This window comes from Myiozetetes cayanensis, unplaced genomic scaffold (assembly GCF_022539395.1).
Source record: "Myiozetetes cayanensis isolate MyiCay16 unplaced genomic scaffold, myiCay2020 scf4, whole genome shotgun sequence".
NCBI lineage: Eukaryota > Metazoa > Chordata > Aves > Passeriformes > Tyrannidae > Myiozetetes > Myiozetetes cayanensis.
In genome coordinates this window covers 23,296,800-23,321,546 of record NW_026087631.1, presented here as the reverse complement: position 1 = coordinate 23,321,546, position 24,747 = coordinate 23,296,800, and the positions used below count along the sequence as shown (strand labels likewise).

Here is a 24,747-nt window from a genome sequence, read left to right as displayed (position 1 = left end):
AAATTGCTGTGACAGTGTACAAACCAAGTCTGGAATTTGAAAAGTCATTAAGACAATAAACATGATGCTAAGTTTACAGATCCACTTTTTCAAGCAAAATCACACTTTAGGTTATATCAAGAAAGCTCTCTTTTCAGTCAAAAATACAGAGCTGCATATAAACATACACTTGTACAACTGCTGTGTGTATTTTTTATCTAGATTAAATGGCAAGTTAGTAGATCCTGGTAGATTTTCTGGATTCCTTTCACTGAATTTCCACCATTTACATTTGTTTGCCTTTTCTAATTTAGGATTTTAAAGTGTAAATATAGCAAATAAGAAAATCCATCATACACTCCTAGATCAAGCTCTGGGGCTAAGTAAAGGTGCCAATTAGTATTCACAAAGCTTGCTTCTAATGAGCAGGAAAAGCAGGTGTTCATGGGGAAAAAAAAAAAAAAAGAAGCAAATTTTAAGTAATTCCACAGTTTATTAAACTTTGTGTTTATTTCAAACCTCAGTTAACATTACGGCAATTTAAAAGAGGGATTCTGGAGGCATATTAATGTGTCTCAGAATATTAAATAAGAATCTGTCAGACACCAGGAAGAGTTTACAAAAAAAAAATTGTTACGAATCTGCAGTAACTATATTCTTGTTTGTACTGTTTTTTTTGGTTTTTTTGGGTTTTTTTTAATTGTATACACTACGTTTAGTAAACAGTGCTGTTGACCTTGCTACTTTGGATTTAGGGTATATGGTTTATTTAAACAGAGATTTTATAAGCTATGCAAACAAACAAATAAATAAATAACGAAATGAATCTTCCACATGAGTTTGAGACCACTCTTCTGGCATCAGTTCAGCTCTAGCCAAAGAGAATGCATTTTAATTAATTTCAGAACGCAAAAGTTTCTTTCAGTCCATCAATGACCCTTCTATGTAAATACTTCTTTACAAAGTGGAAGAGAAAAACATACTCAGCCACCAGGTTCACATATTTTTTAAAATACACAGCAATCAAATCAGATTAACAGTACATTTAGGTAATTTTGACTTTTAGATTGGCCAAAAGCAAATAAAACGTAGTCTTTCAATGATCATAAATGAAAACTGGTATAAATACCTACTCAGTGCACATTTTTAGGTGGTAATTTAGCAATCAGAAGCAACAAGAAATTAAATGCTACTAGTTTGTGCTAAATTAAAACAAGGTCATATTATTGTTATTGGGGTATTAGAGTTCTTTTATTCTATTTCATATTCTTCTTGATCACAGATCTTTACAACAGCTTAAAATCAGTAATTTCCTACTAGATTGCATATATTGTCCTTTTTTTTCTAGAACAGAATATGAATTAACACATCTCTTGGCATTTAAGCATGCATCCTAACAGAAACCAGACTGATGTGCTCTGTGTATCATGAACTCACTCTCAGATGTTGTCTGCAGAAGACTCCCATGGGGGTCCCCTAAAATAACCCCAATACAAAAATTGGAAGTCCCCAAACCATCTCCCTGGGGCTGCAAAAGGAGGGGCAACAGCTCCACTGCCTTCCATGGACCTTAAGAAGATGTGAAGCTATATATATCAACTTCATAAAAGCTGAAACTTTATTAGCATGATGCAAGGTCTCAGACAAATATCAGCTGGATGCAAAGATGCTGTAACTTTGGATATCAACATCCCTTCTGTCTCTGATGCCCCCATAACAAAAACAAGCACCCATTTTTGGCACTATTAAAGGTGCTGGATGCACAAAGACTAGCACAGAAAGGCCAACATAGGTTCATCACTGCGTGGTACCTTAATAGGGGAGAAGTAGGTGCAGGTTTAGCCTTCAACTTTATCACAACCACACAACATTTTCTGTATTTTAATTGTTTTTATCCCCTTTTTAAACTTGAATTAATAATAAAGGCATAGTAAAATAAGAACACCTGGAAGTCTGCCATGTGTAGAATAACAAGATTCCTGCACAGGATGAATGTAATAATTGCAAGAGCAACTATGTGATTTCGGAAGTTAAAGTTGTTCCCAGGGGGTGTACGGGTGCTTATTTTCCAGCAGTAGCGGAGGGATTTGAAAGTCCGTGAAGTTCAAGGGCAAAGACCTTGGCGATTGAGATGCCCACCTCCTGCCGGTCACTGTGAAAATCAAGCTGTAGATACGTTAGTTACTCAGATGTGACCTGGATATTTCATCTCAAAGCTCTGCAGAATGTGTAAAAAGGGCCATTAAAAGGAATCAAATAGGCACTTTGCTGAAAATTCTTTTTTATATGGTCACACAGCACAGTTGCTTATCAGCCTTTTGTGTAGGGGAAGACAATTTTAATTCAGTAAACACTAATTCAAAATAAATTTTCACTCATTTGAGCATATTTAAATACGAAGTGTTCTTAGTTAAAAAAAAAAAAGAAGTGTTACTGCATTGCATCTTGTCCCCAGCACAACTAGGAAAGAATTTAAAATTTTAAATATGTGCAATAGCAAGAACAAATAAAGCTTTGCATTCTTTCTGAGAAAAAGAATAGTTATTGGTAGCAGTAGAAATTGTATTAAAATAACTTCACTCCAGGCAGTCAGTAATAATTCATACCACTTTTTACTTTTTCACACCCAAGAAACATGCTGTCCCAATTTTTTAGAATTTGGGTGCCAAATTCATCTTTACACAAGACAACAGAACAACCAAAAGAAAAGGTGGGGGCACAGAAGGAGGAGAAGAGGTGTAACACCACCAGGTGAAGTGACCATTCGTAAAAAAATTGTACAGGTAGAAATTTCCAGATCATTTTACTGCTGCTTTTTTCAGTCTGCTTCCTGCTAATCTACCTAAGCAAGGAGAGGGCTGTGATGGTGCTACTGAAATGAGGGGGGAAGGATCACAGGCACGACAAGCCATGAGGTCCTTGCAGAGGATAAGAGGATTGCTGAGGAGTGGCACTGAGTAGGGGACAGATCATGAGTTAAGGGACAGGGCCATCCACAGATCCCCTTCATTTGACCATCTCAGACTCAGAGGAGAGGCAAGACAGAGAAACAGTCAGCACAGCTGGAACAGAGCAGAGTCCAGCACAGGGGAGATGTAGGCATCAGGAGATTTTACAAAGAGCCTTCTTAAAAGCAGGGCAAGGAGTTGTAAAGCCCAGAGTAAAGGAGGGTGCACGCTTGAGGCAGGAAAAAATTAGGACATGGGTGTGCTGTTTGGTTGACAGGACATAAAAAAAGACACTTTTTTCCCTCCACTCAGAAATAAAATTACTAGCACGTCTTTGAATAAGTACATATTTTCTCAGTAAATTCTACACACCACAAGCAATTAAACCTTTTTTTCTGTCCACTTTTACTCATCTGTAAGGTGACCCAACACAGAAACAAGAGCTTTTCGTACAAGCAAAATGCTCAGTTCATATTGGTGCTGCATAGAAGTTGCATCTTAGTTGTGGTTATATGGGTGGAAGAGGCCCACAGCTTTTTTACAGTTTGTGTGCACACTAAGAGAGTGAAATATTCAGGTATAAAAATTCCACCTGACATCTGATGACGAATCTGATTTTACTTTTATAACTTCAGCTGCCACTTTTTAGTCGTAACAATGGGTCCCCCTAGTGGGTAAAAACATAACTGACGAATTTTGCTCTTCGTTTCTCTGAAGACTGCAAGTATCATGATTGCTTGTAGAAAAACGAGCATGGAAAGGTATGGTTTTGTGCAACTTTTTTTAAAACACAAAGCACAGCCACAGTGATGTGTATTCCTACAGAGCTGCTCCATTAAGCAATCAAGTAACCCCCTAAACATCTAGGATTTAAAACAATAGTAATATAAATAAATCTATCTATGAAGATTGCCCTAGCTAGAGTGTAAACAATTTGTCAGAAAAAAGCTGTGTGAGAAAGTCAACACATATTATTTTTATATATATAAAAATGAGTAATGAAATTCATTGTTTCACAAAGAAATTAATTAGATGCTCTTAGCACTGCAACTGTTTTTATAAACGTGGCAGCCATTATAAACAGGTATAACCAGTTCACTCACATAGCTCCAGACATCAGCATCTATCTTATTAGCTGAAGAAGTCTCCCTCAGGAGAGTGGGAGTTATGGTTCATTCTAAGAAGTATTGGGGAAGTAGCCAACTTCCAGTGGGGGCTGAAGAACTGACTTGCTGCCCTTTTTAATGTCTTTTTAAGGGAGGTCCATATGATCTACATTAACAGGTATTACTTACTAATTTCATTTTACTTGGTTTATTTGCCTGTGACTGTTTTATTTATGTATCTAGTAATCAAAAATACCTTTTACAAGACATTTTACTACTTTCCTTTTTGCCCTCCCTGGCAGAGCACATTACTGTAGTTTTGACCTATATTGTATAGCTCTGCCTTTCAATAAACAGGAGAGCACAGAGTGGCTTGGCTGGGTTTTTTTTACCCCATCACAACTGGACTAAAATATATCAATTTATTTTATGAGTTTTCACAACTCCTTTTCCAATAGGTAACTGGTTTTTAATATATTTCTTTCTTATCCTTTCCATTTACAGTGGGAAATATCCCATTCCGTGAGACAGCCACTGTGCTGCAACCTCTCTGAATCCAGTAGAGGACTGGAAAGGGCTCCTGCCAACACCTGGGAAAGTCCTTGAAGAAGGAAGAGGTTACAAAACTTGATGTAAATTACTGCAAGCTTCTGCTAACACAAATCCTTTTCACACCAACAAAGCAGCCTTTACCATCAGTCAAACTGCAAGACGACTTCAGGAAAACAAACAAACAAGCAAGACCCTTTCAGAAGTTCATTTAATGAAATTATAATTAAATCAATGCATCCATAATTGCACTCTGTAATTAAAAAAGTTTATATGTTATATAAACATGCATTTCTGCAAAACATGCTAGGCAATCTTATTTATGAAGTGTTGTCTAGCTATCTAGCTCTAAATGGATCTCTTTTAGTAAAGTAGCCCTTTCCTGCTAAGCCCATTCTTTATAACTTGAAGAGGAACACTTTAAAGGAATTACTCCTTTAAATTTATTTATTATATTATTTTAATTTATTTATTCCTTTAAATACTCCTTTATAAGTGAATTAGTTTTCAAAACAGTGAGGGCTAAAAAGTGGAAAATACAACCTCCACTGCCTAAACACTCATATGTCATTTCAAAAAGACCTACATATGGAAATTTCCCACTTATTATATATTCTGAGAGCTATCACTTCTGACTGCTAGTAATTGCCAATGTGTTCAGTTTGCTTAGCAACAGTTTTACAGTAGATGTACCATTTGTGCTATCATAAGATACTTGCAGATTCTCTTAGAAGTATATGATGCTTCTACTGAATTTCTGCTAATGTGTGTGACATCTTAGTAGGATTGTCTGGATGGATTTGTCTAGATTTTTCTCCTGGTGTACCTTATGGAAGGCAGAAGCACTGAAAACATTGACCAGTTTTTCCCTCTGCAGAATCATTTCTCTTTTGTTACTCAAGAATGAAAACATTCTCAGCAGCCCTACAGACTTACTTCAGTGGCAACCACAGAAAGCAGTTCTGAAAAAGTCTTCCAAGTGATAGTTGCTATCTTTTACAAACTATTGACCTATTGGAAAAGTTAGAGAAAAGTGCAGCTCTTGCTTCAGATAAGGTTCCTTGTGCAGCAAGGCAAGCTGCAGTCACATCCATTTCCCACTTAATAATCATAGAATCATAGAATCAACCGGATTGGAAAAGACCTTTGAGATCATCAAGTCCAACCCTTGATCCAACACCACTGCAGTTACTAGACCATGGCACTCAGTGCCACATCCAGTCTCATTTTAAAAACCTCCAGGGATGGTGAATCCACCACCTCCCTGGGCAACCCATTCCAATGTCTGATTACTCTCTCTGTAAAAAATTTCTTCCTAATATCCAACCTAAACCTCCCATGGTACAGCTTAAGACCGTGCCCCCTGGTCCTACTGCTGGTTGTCTGGGAGAAGAGATCAATGCCCACCTGGCTACAATCTCCTTTCAGGGAGTTGTAGATATGACTCTCTGACCAAAACAAGTAAAGAGTTGCTCACAAGAGCAGCACATCCATCAGATGCGAGTCCACAAAACTATCCAGCTCTGTGAGTGGTTACGAGCAACTACAAGCACGCTATGCGGCAAATGGATTTAGTACAACTGCACTTATCATCTGTTGTTGTGTAATTCATAATAAAAAAACATCTGCTGACAAAGTTTACTGATCTGCAGTATTCCAGAACTCCACACAGCGTGCAAAACTTCCTGAGGACAGGGATTTAAAAGCTGAAGGATTTCTCCACACTTTGCTTCACGCCTTAAAACCACCACACATACCCTCCTACAATGCTAGCCTCGAGTGAAGTGTATTCTGAGCCACAGCCAGAAGACACTGTGCATGAAATGAAGATGTATCCATGAGCTCTGCTATGAACCTGAGGGGAGCGTAGAGATGGAGAGACCAATGTGGACCTAGATGCCCTCCCTTTGGGCTGTCATTCCTCTCACACAGGTCTGTGGTTCAGCACAGAGGCCCCGTCCTTCTGCTCCAAGTTCAGGGCCAGTTGCATCTCTTCCCAGTGCCTTTGTGCTCATCCCTCCCTTCACAAACTGCCTCTTTGGCCTCCACTCTGTTGCCAGCCAAGTTGTCATGGTTTTCCTTTCCTCTTTGCCAAGCTCCAAGGGCCTGGTTAAGCATGGCTCTGCAGCATATGGTAAAGATGACCACCTGACCAGAGCACTGCAGAGGTGTTTCTCAACTCAAGCAGAGACTCCACAGGATGAGGCACATGAAACCTTAACATTTTCTGACTCTACCACAGAAACATTAATGCCACGAATAAACACAAACCAAATATGTTTCAAGCAACAAACCTAGTACATAAAAGACTGTTCTAAAATAAGTTAGAGTAATATTTGGTGCACACTATGTTCCGACATGGTATTTTTCTTCATTTGCAAGTCCTCAATTTCCTGGAAGTTGCATGGTATTAATTTGGGTATTGATGGATTGTTTGGTACAGTTTTTAACTGTTGTTACTGTAAGATCTTAAGGGGAGGTTCCCATGCATTTCAATGCAGTGGATTATGACATTCCCTTAGCTGTTTTGTGGGATTTTGACATAGGGGATTATGACATTCCCCTGTTTTTAGACTTCTACGAGACATCACTGTCCTCCGTAGCAAAGGTGAAGAGGTTCTTTTATCACTAACCCACCTTCACAAATCTAGAAATAAGGCACACATTAAACAGCACAGCTTTTAAATACGTAGTGTTGAATGCTGAACCTTGACATTATTCTACAACAGAGAGGATTATAAAATTGCCACCAAATTACACTCTTCCTCTACAATATCAAAGTATGAAAAGAAAAAACTGGGAATCTGTATCCTATGATACACCAAGCGAACTGTGAAAAAGCACTAGGATAGGTGTGAGCTCCACAACACACACAGAGTTAAATGCAGTGTCAATGTTGGGGGCAAACAGACAGTTTTAAGTTCAAAGCTTAGGTCTTATCAAGCTCTGGACTCAGATCTATTGCAGTTATTGTCAGGTGGCGAGTATCAAGAGAAGCTGACAGGACTTGCAACAACCCCAGTACACAAAATTGGAAGATCACCAGTGAGCAGCACAAAACAAGCATGGTTTTGGAATGCAAAAATCTCCAAAACAATGAAATGCAAATAAAAAGTAAAGCCAAACACTGAGACCACTATTCTATTTGTTTTCCGTTTCTTCTGCCTCTACTCCCACAGCCTGAGTAACTTACAAGACCTCTTCCCAGGTCACTGGTCTGTATTTATGGAGTTTACACTATTGTTACCTGTCCCCTAACAAGTGCTGCCATAACTGCAAGAATAAAGTAAGGTTTTTCAAGTACAAAAGCTAGAAAGAAGGCCCCAGTCCAGAAGACACAAAGTACATCTTACTGGAAGTGTTACAAAAAATAAGTGCTGACTTACCAAGAAATAATTACCAGCCATCTATAGAGATGATCTATGGTCACATCCCCACAGAAGCCACAGCTGAGTGTTAGAAAACTTGGCACATTTCAAGTAAATGTAGAATTCTTGGGGAAAAAAGCTTTTGAGGACTACTATCAGACCTTACCAGTTCTAGGCCACTTTGATTGTCTGCAGAAAATAAGTGTCCCTGAAATCATTTACATAAGTAGTTAAGAGCAAAGCCAGAAGCTACTGAACTGGACAACTCTCACACGGGTCTTAGAAAATACTTGTTTAGAGCTCAGTCCCAAAATACTTGTTTTTAGGCTCAGTCCCAAAAACGGAATCTTTTCCCTTAAGCATCCACCTCCCAAACAAATCTTTTAAGACTGTAAAACACTGGTTAAAAGTCGGGTGGGTTGTTGCAGGTTTTTAATAAGTTTTATGTTTTATGTGTGGTATTTTTGCTATTGGATTCTAAAGCATTCCACATGGCTTGCATGAAGTTTGCTCTTGTCACTGTCTATACAACTAGCAGAGCTGTGGATACTGAAGAGAGAGTTGCTGGCTGACATCTGGGTTATTTAAGCATGTTTTGGATACAGTTTATCATCATGAATAGTTGCCTGCCATTTGTTATCACAGAGGGGTAACAGTTAATAAATGGTATATTTGAGGATGCAAATGCTTGCTCATTTAATGCTATCATTCATGTAAAAGAGCAGAAGTAAAAGCTTATAAATGAAAAAAGAAATAAACCTTTCCTCTGAAGAATTTTCCCTTACAGTTCAGCTCAGATAAAACTACGAAAATAAAGACTTTCAAGTAGTAATAGTAAAGAACATTTTATTAAAATGGAAATTTTTCAAACCTTATTTATCAAAACTAAGGCCACAGCTAATGCTAACACGAAGTCAAGAACCTGAGAAGGTTCTTATAATATGAAGATTCTTACAATTTAGAAATCTGAGACAAGGCTATTTTACAAACAATTACTCAAACATTCTGAAATGCAGCATTAGTTACTTATTTTAAAATATCAATTATTCTAATGATAATATTTAATGATACAAAGTACTGAACTATCAGTGCATGTAACCCGTCTGTATTGTGGTCCTGTAATAAAAGTAAGTTTCTGCATCACTCCAGCTACAGAAATGAATGCAAGTACAAAACATTGTAATGGAAGCTGCCAACAACTCTCTTGAGCCCCTTTTCTGCTGAGCTCGTTCCTTTTCTTCTAATGCTAAATATCTCCAGTCATAATAGCAATAAATTCTTCTTGATTGACTGTAAAAAAAATAAAAAAAGAAAAAGGAAAATCATTAGACAAACAGCAAATAAGCATAAACCATAAAAGAAAATTCATATCTGTATTATAATTTTACTTAAAGGTTTTTCTGTGAGTATTTGCTGCATTTGATCCATTACTATCAGGGTTTGGATTTTTTGCTTCTACAACAACAGGGGTTTTGCATTTTTTTTCATGCAAACTGAAGTCAGAATACAAGCTTAGTTAGGTGGAATATTTTAGCCCAAATCTAGTTCACATATAACAAACTATTATTTCTAATTATGAAAGTAAAAATATTCTAAAAATAAAATATGATAGAAAAAAAAAAACCTGAGAAACATATGTGAAAAAGCCAGTGATACAAAAACATACTATTATATTAAGTTTTACAAAAATGTTAAAAATGGTACATAAATTTTATTTAGTAAGTGCTTCTTAAGAAATATTTCAGCTACAGTTATGATTAATTCAGTTTTATTCTTAAAGTCATGATTCAAACATTTATATCCAAACCACCCCCACAGACCAAACCACGCTACTCCTCTCCCTCCTAAATCTGTAACACTTGCCAAACATAAAACGAATTTTAACATCGTTTACTAATTATTCCATAAATTAGCTAGAATTCAAATGGACTTTTGATGAGCCTTTCCCCATCTGAACTTTCCTCATTCGTCATTTATAATTAACAGAAATTTTACACAAATGCACTTGAAGAAATTAAGTCATAATAATAAATTAATTAGCAGCCAATAATTATTTTGCTGCACTTATACCTGAGCTACCGACCTTACTCATATGCTAAAACAGAGACACTGTAAAAAGAATGAACCTGTTCACTCTGCAACTAATTATTGTAGTGGGGAATGATCAGAATAAGTCAGTGGTACAGAAAAGACAAAACACATACAAAGAATTCTTCCCTGACAATTATCCATCCCAGTCAATACATACAAGCTACTCCTAAACAAAGCAATGCAAAGAAAGAGCTACATCTACAGCTAGAAGATAATCAAACAAATTCCACTATGTTGAAGAACTAAAAAAAAAATTAAAAAAAAATAAAATAAACCCCAAACAACTAAATATACCTTTGTGTGATGCATGTAAAAAAATATGAAACAAACAGATTTAGTCTAGCTTAGGATTCTATGCTCTGAAATACCTGTCCATCAGCTATTCCACAGCTATACCATGTTGTAAGAGACAAAAATACTGTCTTGACTGTATGACTTTAAAAAGCCTTTCCACAGCTTTATCACAGTAACAACACACTAACAGCACATTCAAACATCCTCTCCAAAATACTCTCTGGTTTACAACATCCTTGTTAAACAAGGCTGCAAAGTGGAAAGACAGTATCATAGTGACAAACAAATTTTGTAACATTTAAACAAACTGCAAGAAGAAGTGCAGTTAAAATTTCCAGTAACACAAGTGTGCAACCAAGTGGAGACTATGTGGTCCCCCTCCATTCTAATCCCAGCAGAATGGGAGAAATACTGAAGTATGGAGAATGCACAGTACCTGTCTAAGAAGGGGGAATCAAGATGTTCTGCTGCTGAAGCCAACAACCATGTTGAACCTCCTCCTCATGTGCCAAATCACACTCACCACCTCTCTCCCATTAAGTACACCAATCAGAAATAAAAGTACTTAGTAAAAAAAAGTAAAAAAAAAATACTTATCACTAAAACCACTCAAACTCCATTCAAACATAAAGAAAACAGTATAAAAGTAAACTGTGGATGGGGGGAAAGTGGGAGAAGACCTCCACCAAAACTGCTGAGATCAGTACACAAGCTGAGCCCACCTTCTCCTCCCCAAAAGGGACGCCTTGGGTGAGAAATATACTCTACATGCATTAAATGCTGCTCTTAGGAGTAGAACTTTTTGTTTGTGCTTCCCCCAGAGCATATTAGTTAGACTGCTTTGCATCAGAGCCTGTCCTTGCTTAATATATGTATCAGTAGATTGCTTTAAAACATAGTTTTGCAGTAGACACTATCACCGACAACCTTCAAACCTTATTAATCTGTCACAATTTGTATTAATACAAAGTGTTATTCTGAAAAGTGTTAAAGCGATTCCTTGCAGTTGCCAGCAGCGGAAAACACCTTGGCAGGACCTGCTGAGGGGTCTTGGTTCTGTTGAGTTGCCTCTTACAAGGGAGGTCGAGGTACTCTCTGATCTTGTGAATCTGTTGGTGAAGGGTTTCCTTACAAATCACTGACAAGACTGTTGGACATTAGGGTCTGGACATTCCAAGGGATACCAACAGGCAAAAATCTAAACTCCCACCTTTCATGTGACAACAGCAAACCCAGTTAATCCTCTTCAGACTTAGGATCTGTTCACAGGTTAAGCACAACAAGAGGAGAAGCAACTGCAGTCTTTCATGGAATCTCATTTCCCTCAACTCCATGACAAAAAGAACAAAGTAATATCACAGCTAATATGAAGAAAACATTGATTTACAATCTTGAGAATTAAAAGTGAGGTTTTTTTCAGTGGTGGGTTTTTTCCCTAGTTCTGTGCCAAAAGTTAAGACCCAAGACTGCATCGTATTTCCTACAAATGCATCCACACAAGATAACAAAAACTGCATGAACTCACAGCACTGAATTTCTAAAATTAGTTATGCTCCAAAACATAAGGCATTCCTAAACCCAGGAATACAGAAATAAGACTGCTTAAGTTTTTAGGCAGACAAAAATATGTAAAAAATATTTTCTTTTACAGAAATCTATGTACAGCATACCAGTACAGTTCAGTGGTTTTGCTGAGAATATGAAGGTTCCTGTAACCTGAGCATCACACAAGAGACCTTATTTTACTGTGAGCAAAACAATCTCTAAAATGTAATAAAGATGTTAAACCAAAAATGGTATTATTCCTATATTTGAAGTATCAATTAAAAATGCTACCAAACTAACATTTTCAGATTTTTTTTTTGAGAGCAGGAAAGAAGGAGAATCAGACAATAGTAAGATTTTCCTACATGACCCAGATGTTTGAAGATAAATAGAATGATGATTCACAGGATTATTTACTTTTTCAGAATGAATCTTAAGAAACTAAAAACAGCCTCAGTTTTGTTCAAAGAACAAAAAACACACAGAACCTTAAGGATAAACAGTACTATATACAAACATTATGCTGTCAATCTTCCATATTCGATCTTGTGCTTGATTGCTCTAACAAAGAGAATGAATGGATGACTGAGTAAGAGGAAACTGAGCCACCCACTCTTAGCTGATCAATTTGATTTAAAAAAACGTAGCACTGACAGAAAATAATTATGACTCAATAACCTTCCTGAAAGGAGCTAATGGTGTGTGTTCAACTTCTAGTGCCCAAATAGCCATGTGAAAAAAAAAATATTGATCCATGATTCTGACATCTCATTCGGCAGCTCCAAGAGAGCAACACATGACAAAACCTGCTTGCAGATGAGTTCTACTTTCATTCACCTCTATGGCTACAACTGTCACAGGACTATCTGTCACAGGGCTGAAATTTTTTTTTCACTAGGAGTGAGAGTTTTGAGTCCAACAGCTCAAAAGTGTAAATACTACTGTCCCTGGAAAAGTTGATGAACTGCTAGTGAAACCTCAGACACAAATCACCATCCTGAAAGAACAGTGTTCAAAGATTGATACAGTCTTTAGGTGCATGGTCTGAAGTGCCCGGTCCTCAAAATCCAGATATTAAGGTTTCTGGTGTAAAAATAAGGATATTTTGAAGTTGATGAAAAAACCCAAAGTTTCAATGTTCAAAATTATTTAATAGGCATACTATCAAACTGAATTTGTTAATTCATTCTTTTTCCAACTAATAATTTCCTTCTGCAACCCACTCTGTATAGACCTTGTCAATTCTAGAGCCATTTTTCACACTAGGCTTTCCAGCACTCCCATGCTCAGAAGTACATTAAAGACTAATCCAAGCTGATCCTGCACAGACCCAGGGTACTTCCAGCATGATTTATTAGCTTACTGCTCCATGTCCAAATAACACGCTGAAATCACAATAATGACACATTGCCACTTAAGAAATATTGAATCAGTGATCAAAAGATTGACTTTCTCTTAGCACTTTAATCCTTTCATGATTTATAAGGAAATAAAAATGTAATGTAGGTACACAGAATCTCCCATGTACCAGGTCAATTACTTTGACCTTCAACTACACATTCATCTCATCGTTTAATAGATGTTGGTTGAGTAGGAGTTCATGGTGAATCAATTCAATTCTTAGACTCCAAGATGTGTTTCCAAGAGTAGCAGTTGTCAAAAACAACTGTCTCCACTACTTGTAAGCTAAATTGAGTTTGAGCTGAAAGTTATCTAGAAGAAAATTAAAACGGACATATTCACAACAAAACCACATTTAAAAAGGGCAGAAAATTACAAGGTTATATGGGGGTTTATTTGCCAAAACATACTTTCTCCATCTCCATCCTTATCAAATTCTTCAATCATAGCCCGTAGTTCTTCATCAGACATGTTTTCACCCAATTCTCTAGCAACCCGGCGCAGGTTTCTCAGACTTATTTTGCCAGAGTCATCATCGTCAAACAATTTGAATGCCTTGAGTATTTCTTCTTGTGGGTCTCTGTCCAATATCCAATCTGTCACTGCAAGAAAGATACTTCAGTTAGACTAAAAAATTCTGAAGGGTAAACTCAGAATGACCTATGTAACCTGAGACAATATGAAGAACAAGCATTTCTGATTTCGCCTGTTCTTACATTTCTATGTATTTCAGTTCAACATGCATATTTGTTTCACTCTTGTCTGACCTCTCTTTTTCATCTCTTTTTCCAAGCTGAGTTGCTCTTTATGGTGTAATTCTTGCAGCGGAAAGCCACAGTGCAATTCAGACACAGTCATGTTTTCCACAAATTTTTCAACAGGAATTGAAAGTTTACACAGGCCTCCTCTGTTTCAAACTTCCAAACTTTCAGAAAAAAAGCCAATCAGCTGTGATAGATGAAGATCTGTGATTTTTTTTCATTTTATGTTTTCATCAGAATAGAATTTTGACTTGGAGAGAACACTGAAACACTAAGTAAAGAAAAACATTCACATGGAACCTCTCTTTCAAATACAAAACCACACCAACACAAAAAAAGACCCCAAAACAACAAAAAAAAATCTAAGCACAGGGGTTACATAAAGGGCACTACTATGAATTGCAAGAAGTGTATTCTGAAAAGATTCTTCAGTCTTTACTATTCCTTTTATTACAACCATTTGTCATTTTCTGCAACACAAAAGGCAAACTTCCCAGATTAAATATTTTTTAGTAATTATTTCAGACCAACCAACAATAATGTATCTTCACATCTTTGTACCTGCTAGTCTTGTATTACAGGGCTTGCTATTTATTACTTCATCAAGCCATTAAAATCACATCAACACCACTTACGCACAAAGAATCACTTACCATCTGCTCCTGACTGCAGATGGAACGTCTGCTTTGGTTTAGCAAACTTGAGAGGAAAAAATTTTTTCAGGCTCATATAGGCTCACTGCAGCAATGAAGTTTACGTATCTGCATAAATGCCCCAGATTTATCCTAAATTTAAATATTTTCTTTTAAAACAACAGCACTGCATGAAGTACCACATCTTTTGAAAAATGTTTTTTTGGTAAAAAGACAACTAAATAACAATAAATGCTAAGTCTCTAAATACAAAACTGTATAAGACAAAATGTAATTGTATCTTTATATATCTCAGTTAAACACTAAATGAAATCAATGACTTGAGTATCGCTCAGCCATATTCAGCAGCTCTTCATAATTAACACTTCAATAACCTATTTTCTCTAACTCCACTATCTCTCTGCTAGAAGTGATATCATGTTTAATTCTGTGTCAAGGTCATATTGCACCACCATAGCAACTCTAATCTTCAAATTTTGTGACAGGTTCAATCCCCTTCCAAGTATCTATTGTGTATTCTATAAGAATCTTCCTAGCTTCTTGCAGCACTTAATGATTGTCCATATTGACAGCCAGGGTAGAATGAGGAAACTATGAACAGGATTGAACATCAGGAATTAAAAAAAAAAAAACAATAATTGCATGGTAATTACAGTATATCCATTTATATAATATTACAGCATAATTGTGTACTTTTAAGAGTAGTATTACTATTAAATCAACACATTCACTTTCTTTTAATTTTTTTTTAATTAAATCGGGGCCGATCACATTTATTTCCACATAGGTTTTATAAGTCAGAAAAGAACCAAACCAAATTTTCTCTAACCTGGACTATAACTACAGAAATATTGTCTGTCACTAACAACACATTTTGTTCAATATTAACCTGCTAAATCATTAAAAATTTGCCACATTTCAATCAATAACTTGTTTTGTCACATTAAGTAGATTGTTATTTGTAGCCGAAAGCAAATACTGGGGGTTTGGGTGTTCTGTTTGAGAAACCCTACAGAAATCTAATACCTTGGAAGAAATAGATTATAATGAGCATAATTAACTATAATGGACACAATGAACTAGAGATATAAAGCCATATATGGAGAAATCCCACACAGCTTACTTTTTGGCAAACATAAATTGTATGCAAAAGCATAAACTGTGTGTAACAAAAAGCCCCTAAAAACTTTAAAGAAACTTAGAGTCTAAAAATTCTGCAGATCAAAGTACATTAAACTGCACAACGCACAAACTCCAGTAGAAATAATCCACTCATGAAATTCTGTTTTTATCAACAGCTGAAAATCCTTGAAGTACAATATTTAAAACCTGTTTCAATTTTTCTAATCTTTTTTTATATATGAAGTCTGTATTCAGCTTGCAGTTTGTCTGTGTATACACTCCTTCCCATTAAATTCAATGCTAAAGACCTTTTCCATAGCAGAAAGGAGAATCTGACAAAGATCCACAGGCAATACAAGAACATCTATGTTTTAAGCTAGCATTCATTCCTCCGTGTAAGCTTGAAAAAGATTAGCAGTGTGTATACCCCACACTGTTATACTGTGGCTATCGTTTATGTCTACATATCAAATTAAGCATAAAGAAAAAAAGATTTATCTTCCTCTACTACTGATCTAATATATTAAGAAAATATGAAATTTAATCTCCCAATTCTATTTCTAAATAATACTAAATAACTGAAGAAGTTACACAAAGTACTGCTTCAAAATTGTAGTCACTACTATAGACTAAATATCTCTAGAGGTACACACAATCAAACACATACCAACTTCATTAAAATCTTCAAAGGTGATCTTGCCTGTTGATTCTCGATCATAGTCTTTAAGTATTTTCAGGACATCAGCTTTTTTTACATCAAAACCCAAGGCTCTCATTGCCACCTTTTGGAATAAAACGGAATTGCAACCATAGATAAGGATTAAAAACAAATTTAACATATTTTCTTTTTAATTTCAGTAATTACCTTCTTGCCCAACAGAGAAAGAACATATCAGTGGTTTAGAAGCAGTAATAAATAAAATAAGTAACAGAAAAAGAGCTTTAGATATTAAAACCACCTAGAACTACTATTAGGAAATAGAACACTGAGTTACAGTGAAAAACTTGTATTTTTAGGGATTTTACAGACTGGATCAAGTATTTCTTAGGACAAGTAGATTTATTCTCCTCACTTACAAAACCATTCAAAACTTACCTTTTAAAAGACAGAACCGAAAATCAGCCTCCAAATTATTTTTCATTATTCACACAAAGTGTGTGTATGTTCATGGATTTACAAATACTCTTACAAGTGTCTTTACTGCTTTTTCAGTGAACAGCATAAGCCAACCTATTTTTTGCTTTTCCATTAGGTTAGAACTCCACATTTAGTTTCCCACTTTAACTGAGATGGCAATTTCTCAGCACACTTGACTTTCTTGACTTTCTCCAAACTGATGTACACACACTGAACCACCACTGGAAAACCACAACGCTTTTGGAAGTAGTCCTTCAAAAATCTATGCTATCCACTGATTTTGTAGAGGAGATACTCTTTTTCTTTATGTAATTTTGCTTTTCCACACTATTACCTTCAGGGTGACAATACTCAGCGAGACAGCTAACAAACAATTTTGCAAGTAATCACAACAGCTGGGAATTCAAGGCACACCATAACCAGGAAAAGCATATGAACAGTCCCCAGAAACAGTCCCCAGCACTACCCTGGTCACAGTGGCTTCCAGCAAAGATAAAGACTTGAACTCTGAAATAAATAGAAGGGAATTGCTATATCTAAAACACTCGCATAAAGCAACTTAAGTAAAAATAAGACTTTTTTCCTTTTTCAAGTTATTGGGTAGAGCCAGAATGTGGAGCCAGTAAGATTGATTAGGCATTCCTTCCAAAAATAATCTCACCCAATATATGACAGAAATACTGGCCTCTCCAAAGTTACTTTCTGTTCCTGATGCCATATGATTAGAATAAAAACTCATAAAGAATTTAAAGCAACCTTAATGAACTTCATCTACTACTTATATAGATTTCCAGACAGGAGGACTCATTCAGGAAGACTGCCACCCTAACCTCCATCTGCCAATAGCTATCAACAGAAGCATCCTTCACTGGGAAGGGCAACTACTGAGCCTCCCACACACAGAGTAAAAAGCACACCTTATTCCTACAGACAATAGGCTTCCTGCTGAAAAATACAAGTGGGTAAGCTCTGGCTTGTAGTCAACAGTTTTATGAATTTGATTTGCATCTTTTACCTAAGCATCTGAAACCTGTGGATTCTCACAACACCAAGCTTTAGGTTACACAGTGCCTTTAAAAAGAACAGTTTTTCAAGAACTCTTGCTTCCTGGACATCTGTCCAAGCTAATTCCTGGTGAGCAGTTAGACCAGGGTTATTCAGAATGCTACAGCAATGCCATTACAGAATTAAACATATAGTATGTAAAGACAAGCTTGTTCTTACACCAATGCAATATTTCCTGGGGGTTTTTTTCTTTTTTTTTTTACTCACTCCTTTAACTCAGCAAGACACCCTGAAGGAGGTTTTTAACGATACAGCCAACATCTTAAAAACTCACTAAGGAACAGGTATATTAGGTCATAAAATGAGTTGAATGAAAAAAGCTTTTACCTTCAATTCATGATAATTTATTGCTCTATCTTTGTCTGTATCAAACAACTCAAAGGCATCTTTAATTTCTTGCTTCTGTTCCTCAGTCAGTTCTCTTCTTTTCTTCTTTTTAGTTTTATCTACTGAAAGCTCATTCCTACACATGAAGAAAGAAATTTAGATCTCTATTGGGAAGATGCCACTGTAGATAACATTTTCCACCAATAAGAAACTCACCATAATGGCACAGATCACCACCTTAGCTATTAAATCTTTTCCCAGTTTCTACTCTCAGTTTAAAGTAACACTTGAAACAGATAATTCCTCTGTAAAATATGAATGACACCTCATCAGCACAGGCATTTTTGTTAATAAGTAACAACAACAACAACATGAGGGCAGAAAAACTACCAGTTAAAAAGGCTTTTTGAGGTTATAAACTAGATTAGCCGTTGAGATGATACAACTCCTGAAAACACTTTGTTTCTACACTGTAGCTTAAAAAAAAAAAAAAAAAAAAAAGTTTTTTTACAGACCAGTGCAGGCTGAACTAGGTCAGGCAGTGTGGCTACTAAAGCTGGCATTAGGTGCCACAAATCGGCTTTGCTGCCTGTAACAGTTCTTAGATAAATGGTATTTACAGGGTTCTTTTTTAAAATCCTTTAGATCAAGTACATACACACTGTTCTAAAAGACTTTTTGCTCTGTTTTGGTATATACAAAAGAGACAAGCTCTCTAAATCAGCAAATCTTGTTCAAACACAGCCCTGTTTTCTCTGCTAGTCTAATGAAATTAGATTTCCAGAGGAGCACATTAAAAGGACATAAAATGCAAGAGGAGAAACTGCAGCTGGATCTATGGGGAAACATTTTCTCAGTCCATGTGTTTATATGCTGGCATGGCTACACTAGCAGACCAAGAAGTCTCCATTATTAGAAATTTTTGGAACCTTACTGGAAAAGGTGCTCAGCATCCTCATTCAATTTTGAGTGGGAGCTGCTCTGATCAGAAAGCTGAACCAGATGACTTCCGTAAGTCCTTCCTAACCTAAATTATTGTATAATTATTGCATAATTTATGTTATACTCTCAGGAAAATGCTTTTTACACTCATTTGTCTATTTGCACCAGGGGCCAAATGCATGCTTTTGTCACCTAGTGTAAAATGTATAAAAATTACCGATGAATGAACACAAAACCTTTCAAGATTTACTTTCCAAATCTCCTCTAATAAGATGATTTATCTTCTTCTTTGTAAAGGATTTTCTAATTTTAAACAAAGCCTAAGATTAAACATACGGCTGAGATTTAGCTTCCAACAACCACTGAACTGTAAAAATTCCAAGTACAGACAAGAAAAGTGCAGGCTGCGTGAACTGGACTTGCCTTGGACTACAATATCCTCAAAGAACAAGAAGCCCTTAACAGACCAATTGAGACAGTGTGATTGCACAGAGGCTTTGAATTACTGTAGCTCTTGGAAGGACTAAAATAACTCTGAGCTGGCTACACAATTAGAACTGGGACAGTAGCTCAGATCCAGAGAGGTCAGATTTTGTTAGGTACAGTGATGAAATCCATTTATAAGTCTGAAATCAGATTAACACTGAACTCGTCTGGAAGAGCAGCTGGGTGCTTAAGTGTTCATTTGGTGCTCAGGATAAAATGAATTTATCAAAAGACAAAGCAGTGCCTAAACACAAACAGCTCAGTGCCACTTCCACAACCACTTTTACCACATGAAGCCTGAAGTCCTTAGACTTGAAAATTAGGGATCACAGCTGCCATGTAAGCATATTAATTATGCTTGGAGACAACCATTTGCCAGGTGTTGGGAGTCATAAGCCAGGTCCCTTCATACAACAGCTCCTGAAGCGGAATTTACAAACAAAACACACCGAGGAGCCCAATGTTACCCCTATTCCCAGACCTTCTGGACGTGCATTAGGCAATCCAGAGCGAACCTCCCAGCGCCGGGTCGTACCCTCCCCGGCACACGGACGGGCTCGACCCCGCCGATGGGGCCAGACTGACCGGCCGGAGGCCGCGGATGACCCCACGGGCCCCGCCGCGGCCGCTGCGCCCGCGCTCCGTCAGCACCACCCGAGTGGGCCCGAAGGGCGGCGCGGCCATCGGGAACCCCCGCCCCGCTTCCTCCGGGCCGGCGGAAAGCGCCCGGCTCATACCGACCTCAGGGCCAGGCTCATCCTGCCGCGCTGAGCCGGGCCGGGCCGGGCCGGGCCGCAGCACACGCACCTCCGGCCCCGCCGCTCCTGCCCTGGAGACGCCACACAGCGGCAGAGCCAGGCCACACCCCTGCCAACCGACCGACGCCTGATTGGGTGCAGGCCGGTATAGTCCCTCCTCCAGCTGCGCTCTTATTGGTCGAAGTGCTGCCACTCAAGGCAGAGGGGGAGGAGTCCCGGGGCGGGATTGGTGCGCGCGGCGCCGTTAAACGCGCGGGGGGCGGGGCCGGCACTGCTGGGAAGTGTGGGACGGGCAAACGTTTTTCCTGAAGGATGTTGGTGTTTGATCTTGGCTTTCAACCCTGACCGACAAGAAACGGGGTTTAACCCCCGAAGTTGATAGGAACTAATAAGCAAGCTCTTAAGTGATGTCCTGGTGTTAGAGAGACCAATTTCCTGTATGTAGACTTTTCCTTATTAAGGTTTAGGGCTCGACGTGTTTCAGTGATCTCAGACAAAGAATGCTGAATTTACGGGCCATAAAGGCATTTGGCAGAATCCCCAAGATAAAGAAGAAATTAATAAAGACAGCTCATCAACTGTGCTCGATCAGCTCCGACTGGGTAAAAGGCAATTCCGCTAGGGGCAGATGTCCAAGCCCCGACACAAAAAACCCACTGATCCAAGAGAAGAGAGAGACTAAGCTAATTAGCACGAGAAGAGTGAGAATCATTAACCAATAGATACCAATTGATAAGAGAACTGTGTAACTTGTAGCCAATGAACATTAATGCCTTTGTTTGCTAAAATGTATGAAAGTTTTTACAGCTTGGGTGCTTGATCTGTGGAACATCACCAAGGACCAGGGCTTGCACTGCTCTGAAATAAATATCAATGTCTCTCTCGAGTGTGTAATTATTGGCTTGTTGCTCACCGGGTAACAAGTCCTATTTTTGTGAACATCTTTAATGGCCCTGCTGTCACATGGATGTGCCCTGGCTGTGTCTGGAGAGGTCCCCAGGCCCTGCCCACTCCCTCCCAAGCTGTGGAGGAGCATGCTTAACATTCGACATTTACAGAAGCATTTCTGGCACTGTACAGACTTTGCCTCACTACAAATTTCATGGAAAGCAATCCATACTATGTGAAGACTGAAGACCTTATTGCATAGTTCCAGTTAACATTGACGCTAATGTTTTTGTGCCTTGCAAAGCAGTCACTGAGTCAACATTATATATCTGTGGGTGGGAGAAATACTCATATCACTGGTGAGAAAACTCAGATTTATGAAACATGCTGCCTCAGTGCTCTGGTCTGTGATATGACAACTGTCCCTTGTGCCTTGCTTCACAAACAGGGCTGTTTTATAACCAGCTGTGACAGCCTGGTCTGGTGTTAATAGCTGGACCATAATGCCATTCAGATCCTTGCTAATACTGTGTTAAGCAATCTGGCTAGATTCACTGAAAATACTCAGGCAATGAAAAATTTTTTCAGGCATTTTAGTCCTGCTCCTTTCAGGACTGACAGCATATCTTGATGGTGTTTTACACTTTCAGACACCTAGTTTTCTGGTAATAACCCCGTAGTAGGTTGACCCCAGGTGCACACTCTTGGATATGAAGAACTTGGCTCACTCAAAACACATTTTTCCTGAACAAAGTCAAACAGACATGAGGCTTGGTTTTTTTGTGGTTTTTTTGTTTGGTTGGTTTTTGTTTTGTTTGGTTTGGTTTGGTTTGGGGGTTTTTTTGTTTGTTTTTTTTTGTTCATACAACATATTTACATGTCCAGAGAGAAAAGGAAAAATTAACCAAGTGGTGAGCACACCTACCTGGAGTGGGGGAGAATAGTGCCAGGAGCCTGGCTGCACCAACAGCCCCAAATTGTCCTGTTTCACCCCACTGGATATTGATCCTGAAGCTCAGCATAGAGGCCCTTGGTCCTTGCCTAAGCTGCACTGAGTTATTCCTGCCTTCGTGCTGTGTGCTGCTGTTGCTGACATATTGACCAGACTCTGTGGCCTGGCCATTAACTTGAGTCACCACCTTGCCACTGTCTGGCAGTCACCGGGATGTTGACAGGTCAGGTTACTGTCACCATCCCTGCACTCTGGAGGGAGGTCACAATCCCTGCCTGTGTTGTGATTGCCTTTGGCTTCCAGCTTGTCCTCTTTCATGGAGCACCTGTATCCTGACTGCTCTGTGTCAAGCAGAGTGAAATGTCTGATATTCTCTGAGCATGCTTCTGGGAACTGGAGATCTGTGTTCAGGTCTCCACTTCCAGACTTACAAGACAAGCTAAGGAATTGCTCCAGAAATCAAAATGCCACTGATTGTAAATTCATTAGGCTGGCAGCAGTGTTCCTACTGCATATGAAATGGAGATGCAAGGAATTCAAAACAGAATTCAAGACAGGGTCAAACAATAATAGCTAAAAATAAGTATGGGGGTTTAGTTGTGGCAGCAGTGACTTGCAAACCCTTACATTTTCAAAGTTGGCTAAACCCCTCCTAAAATCACTTCTTATGAATAGAGTTGGTAAATTAGAATATCTCTAGCATGTTCCCCACACCTGTGTATTGCCAGCTTAATAAAGAAAATAATTAATTATGAGGCATACTTAAAAACTTTATTATTGGCTTTTAATTAATTTTCAAACTCATCTGTTGCTATGTGAAAGTCATTTGTGGGGCTGCTTGCCAGCCCTCTCTTTGAATTGAGTGAATGTATTTCCTTCCTGAGTCCTAATTTTGTTAGTATTTGAAGCCATCCTACCATTCCCTCGTCCCAAGATGAATTTGAGTGGGCAGATTACAAACCTCATTTAACTGTTCAGAATCAGATCATGTATCAAAACCTTAATTAAATGAATCCAGAATTTTTTAAAGGAGTGGTTGGGCATACAGATTTCATGCAAGTTCAAGTGGGTTTTGTTCATTTCACTCTTACAGTAAATCATATGGCATGAAAATTAGCGAGAAAACATAAAGCTGCATTAAAAACATACCACGTGTCCTTGCCAGTTCAATGATTGTAAATGTATTTCTGTGGACATCTGGATCTCTTCTTCCTGTGTCAACGTTATTTATTTTTCCATTTTTAATTGCTTTTGAGTGCCTTATCACATCCGAGGACATAGTTGGGCATATGCAGGAACATGCACAGTCAGTTACTAAATTAATTTTTTAACATCTAAATTAATTTTTAAACAGATGAAATTAGCCTACCCAATAAAAGGGAGTAGCCATGTGCTGAAGACGGTTTTGGGTAGCACAGCAAAAGCAAGGGGCAGGTTTAAAACACTGTTGGTTTCTAGTTTAATCCCTAATCCTGCCTATTCTATTTTCCTGGTCAGTGTAGCCCCTGCCCTGTCCTGGGGCGGCGCTGCCACCAGGTGGCGCCGGGGGCCCGGCGCTGTGCGGGCAGGAGCGAGGGGCAGGAAGGGAGAGCTGCGGACACCGGAGAGGTCCTGACTGGCTTCGAGGTAGGATTACACCACGCAAAGCAACGCAGGGTTAAGATAGTGGTAGTGTGATTTAACGTCACATCAGAGTGCCTGGGCTAATGATGCCCCTCAGAGCACTGGACTGCTTTCCGAGTACCCTGGAAAGCGCTGTTCCACACAGGGAGTGCAGTTCAAATGCAGCCTAACCAGCAAATCCCCTGTGCTTCAAATACACATTTAGCTTCAAATAAATTTAAAATAATTTTAAAATTAAAATTTAATGAGTGCATTTTTACTGTTTCTTGATAGTTTCTCTGTTTCCTAAGTCAATTTGAATGTGAAGGGACTGAAGTAGTGGTAGTAGTTTTGGTTCAATTTTTAGACAGAAGTGGGACTACTTACTGATTTAAGTAATACATGCATTATCTATAAATAAGAACTTGAAACAGTGTTGGCTGAATTCTGAGACCTAGATTTTTAGCGTTAAATATTAATAATTCCGGCTTTGCCTCCAACTTTATCTCCTCTCCTTCCTAACAGAGCCGAGTTTTATTTTTCTTTAGCTACAGATGTCTTCTCTTACACGGCAAAGTGTTGTACCAGACTTTAATAGCACTAGGTCTAAAGCTCATCCTGAGCTCTGCTTTATAGAGTCTTACAGTTTAAGAGTTAGGATGCTTTTTTCCCCACTAAGAATCTTCTTTTTTGCAGAAACATCCCATGTTTCTGTCACAGTGTCATAAAAGCAAATTTTACTGAACGCAAATATTTACTCATGTAAATAAAA

The 24,747-nt window shown here is 38.1% G+C and overlaps 1 protein-coding gene across 2 annotated transcripts; it reads right to left on the bottom strand.

Annotated features, from left to right (window-relative positions):
* Positions 1–8,779: 8,779 nt before the first annotated feature.
* On the bottom strand, positions 8,780–20,644 carry CETN3 (centrin 3). 2 transcript variants are annotated; one of them, XM_050328564.1, is made up of 5 exons: positions 20,517–20,644; positions 18,348–18,483; positions 16,485–16,599; positions 13,692–13,883; positions 8,780–9,240 (listed from the first exon to the last, which is right to left on the bottom strand). In XM_050328564.1, the coding sequence occupies exons 1-5, from the start codon at positions 20,531–20,533 to the stop codon at positions 9,197–9,199; spliced, it is 504 nt and encodes a 167-aa protein (XP_050184521.1). In that variant the 5' UTR covers positions 20,534–20,644; the 3' UTR covers positions 8,780–9,196. The 2 variants fall into 2 exon arrangements, with proteins under 2 accessions (XP_050184521.1, XP_050184522.1); XM_050328565.1 differs by lacking the exon at positions 18,348–18,483 and having other exon boundaries at positions 20,517–20,621.
* Positions 20,645–24,747: the final 4,103 nt, after the last annotated feature.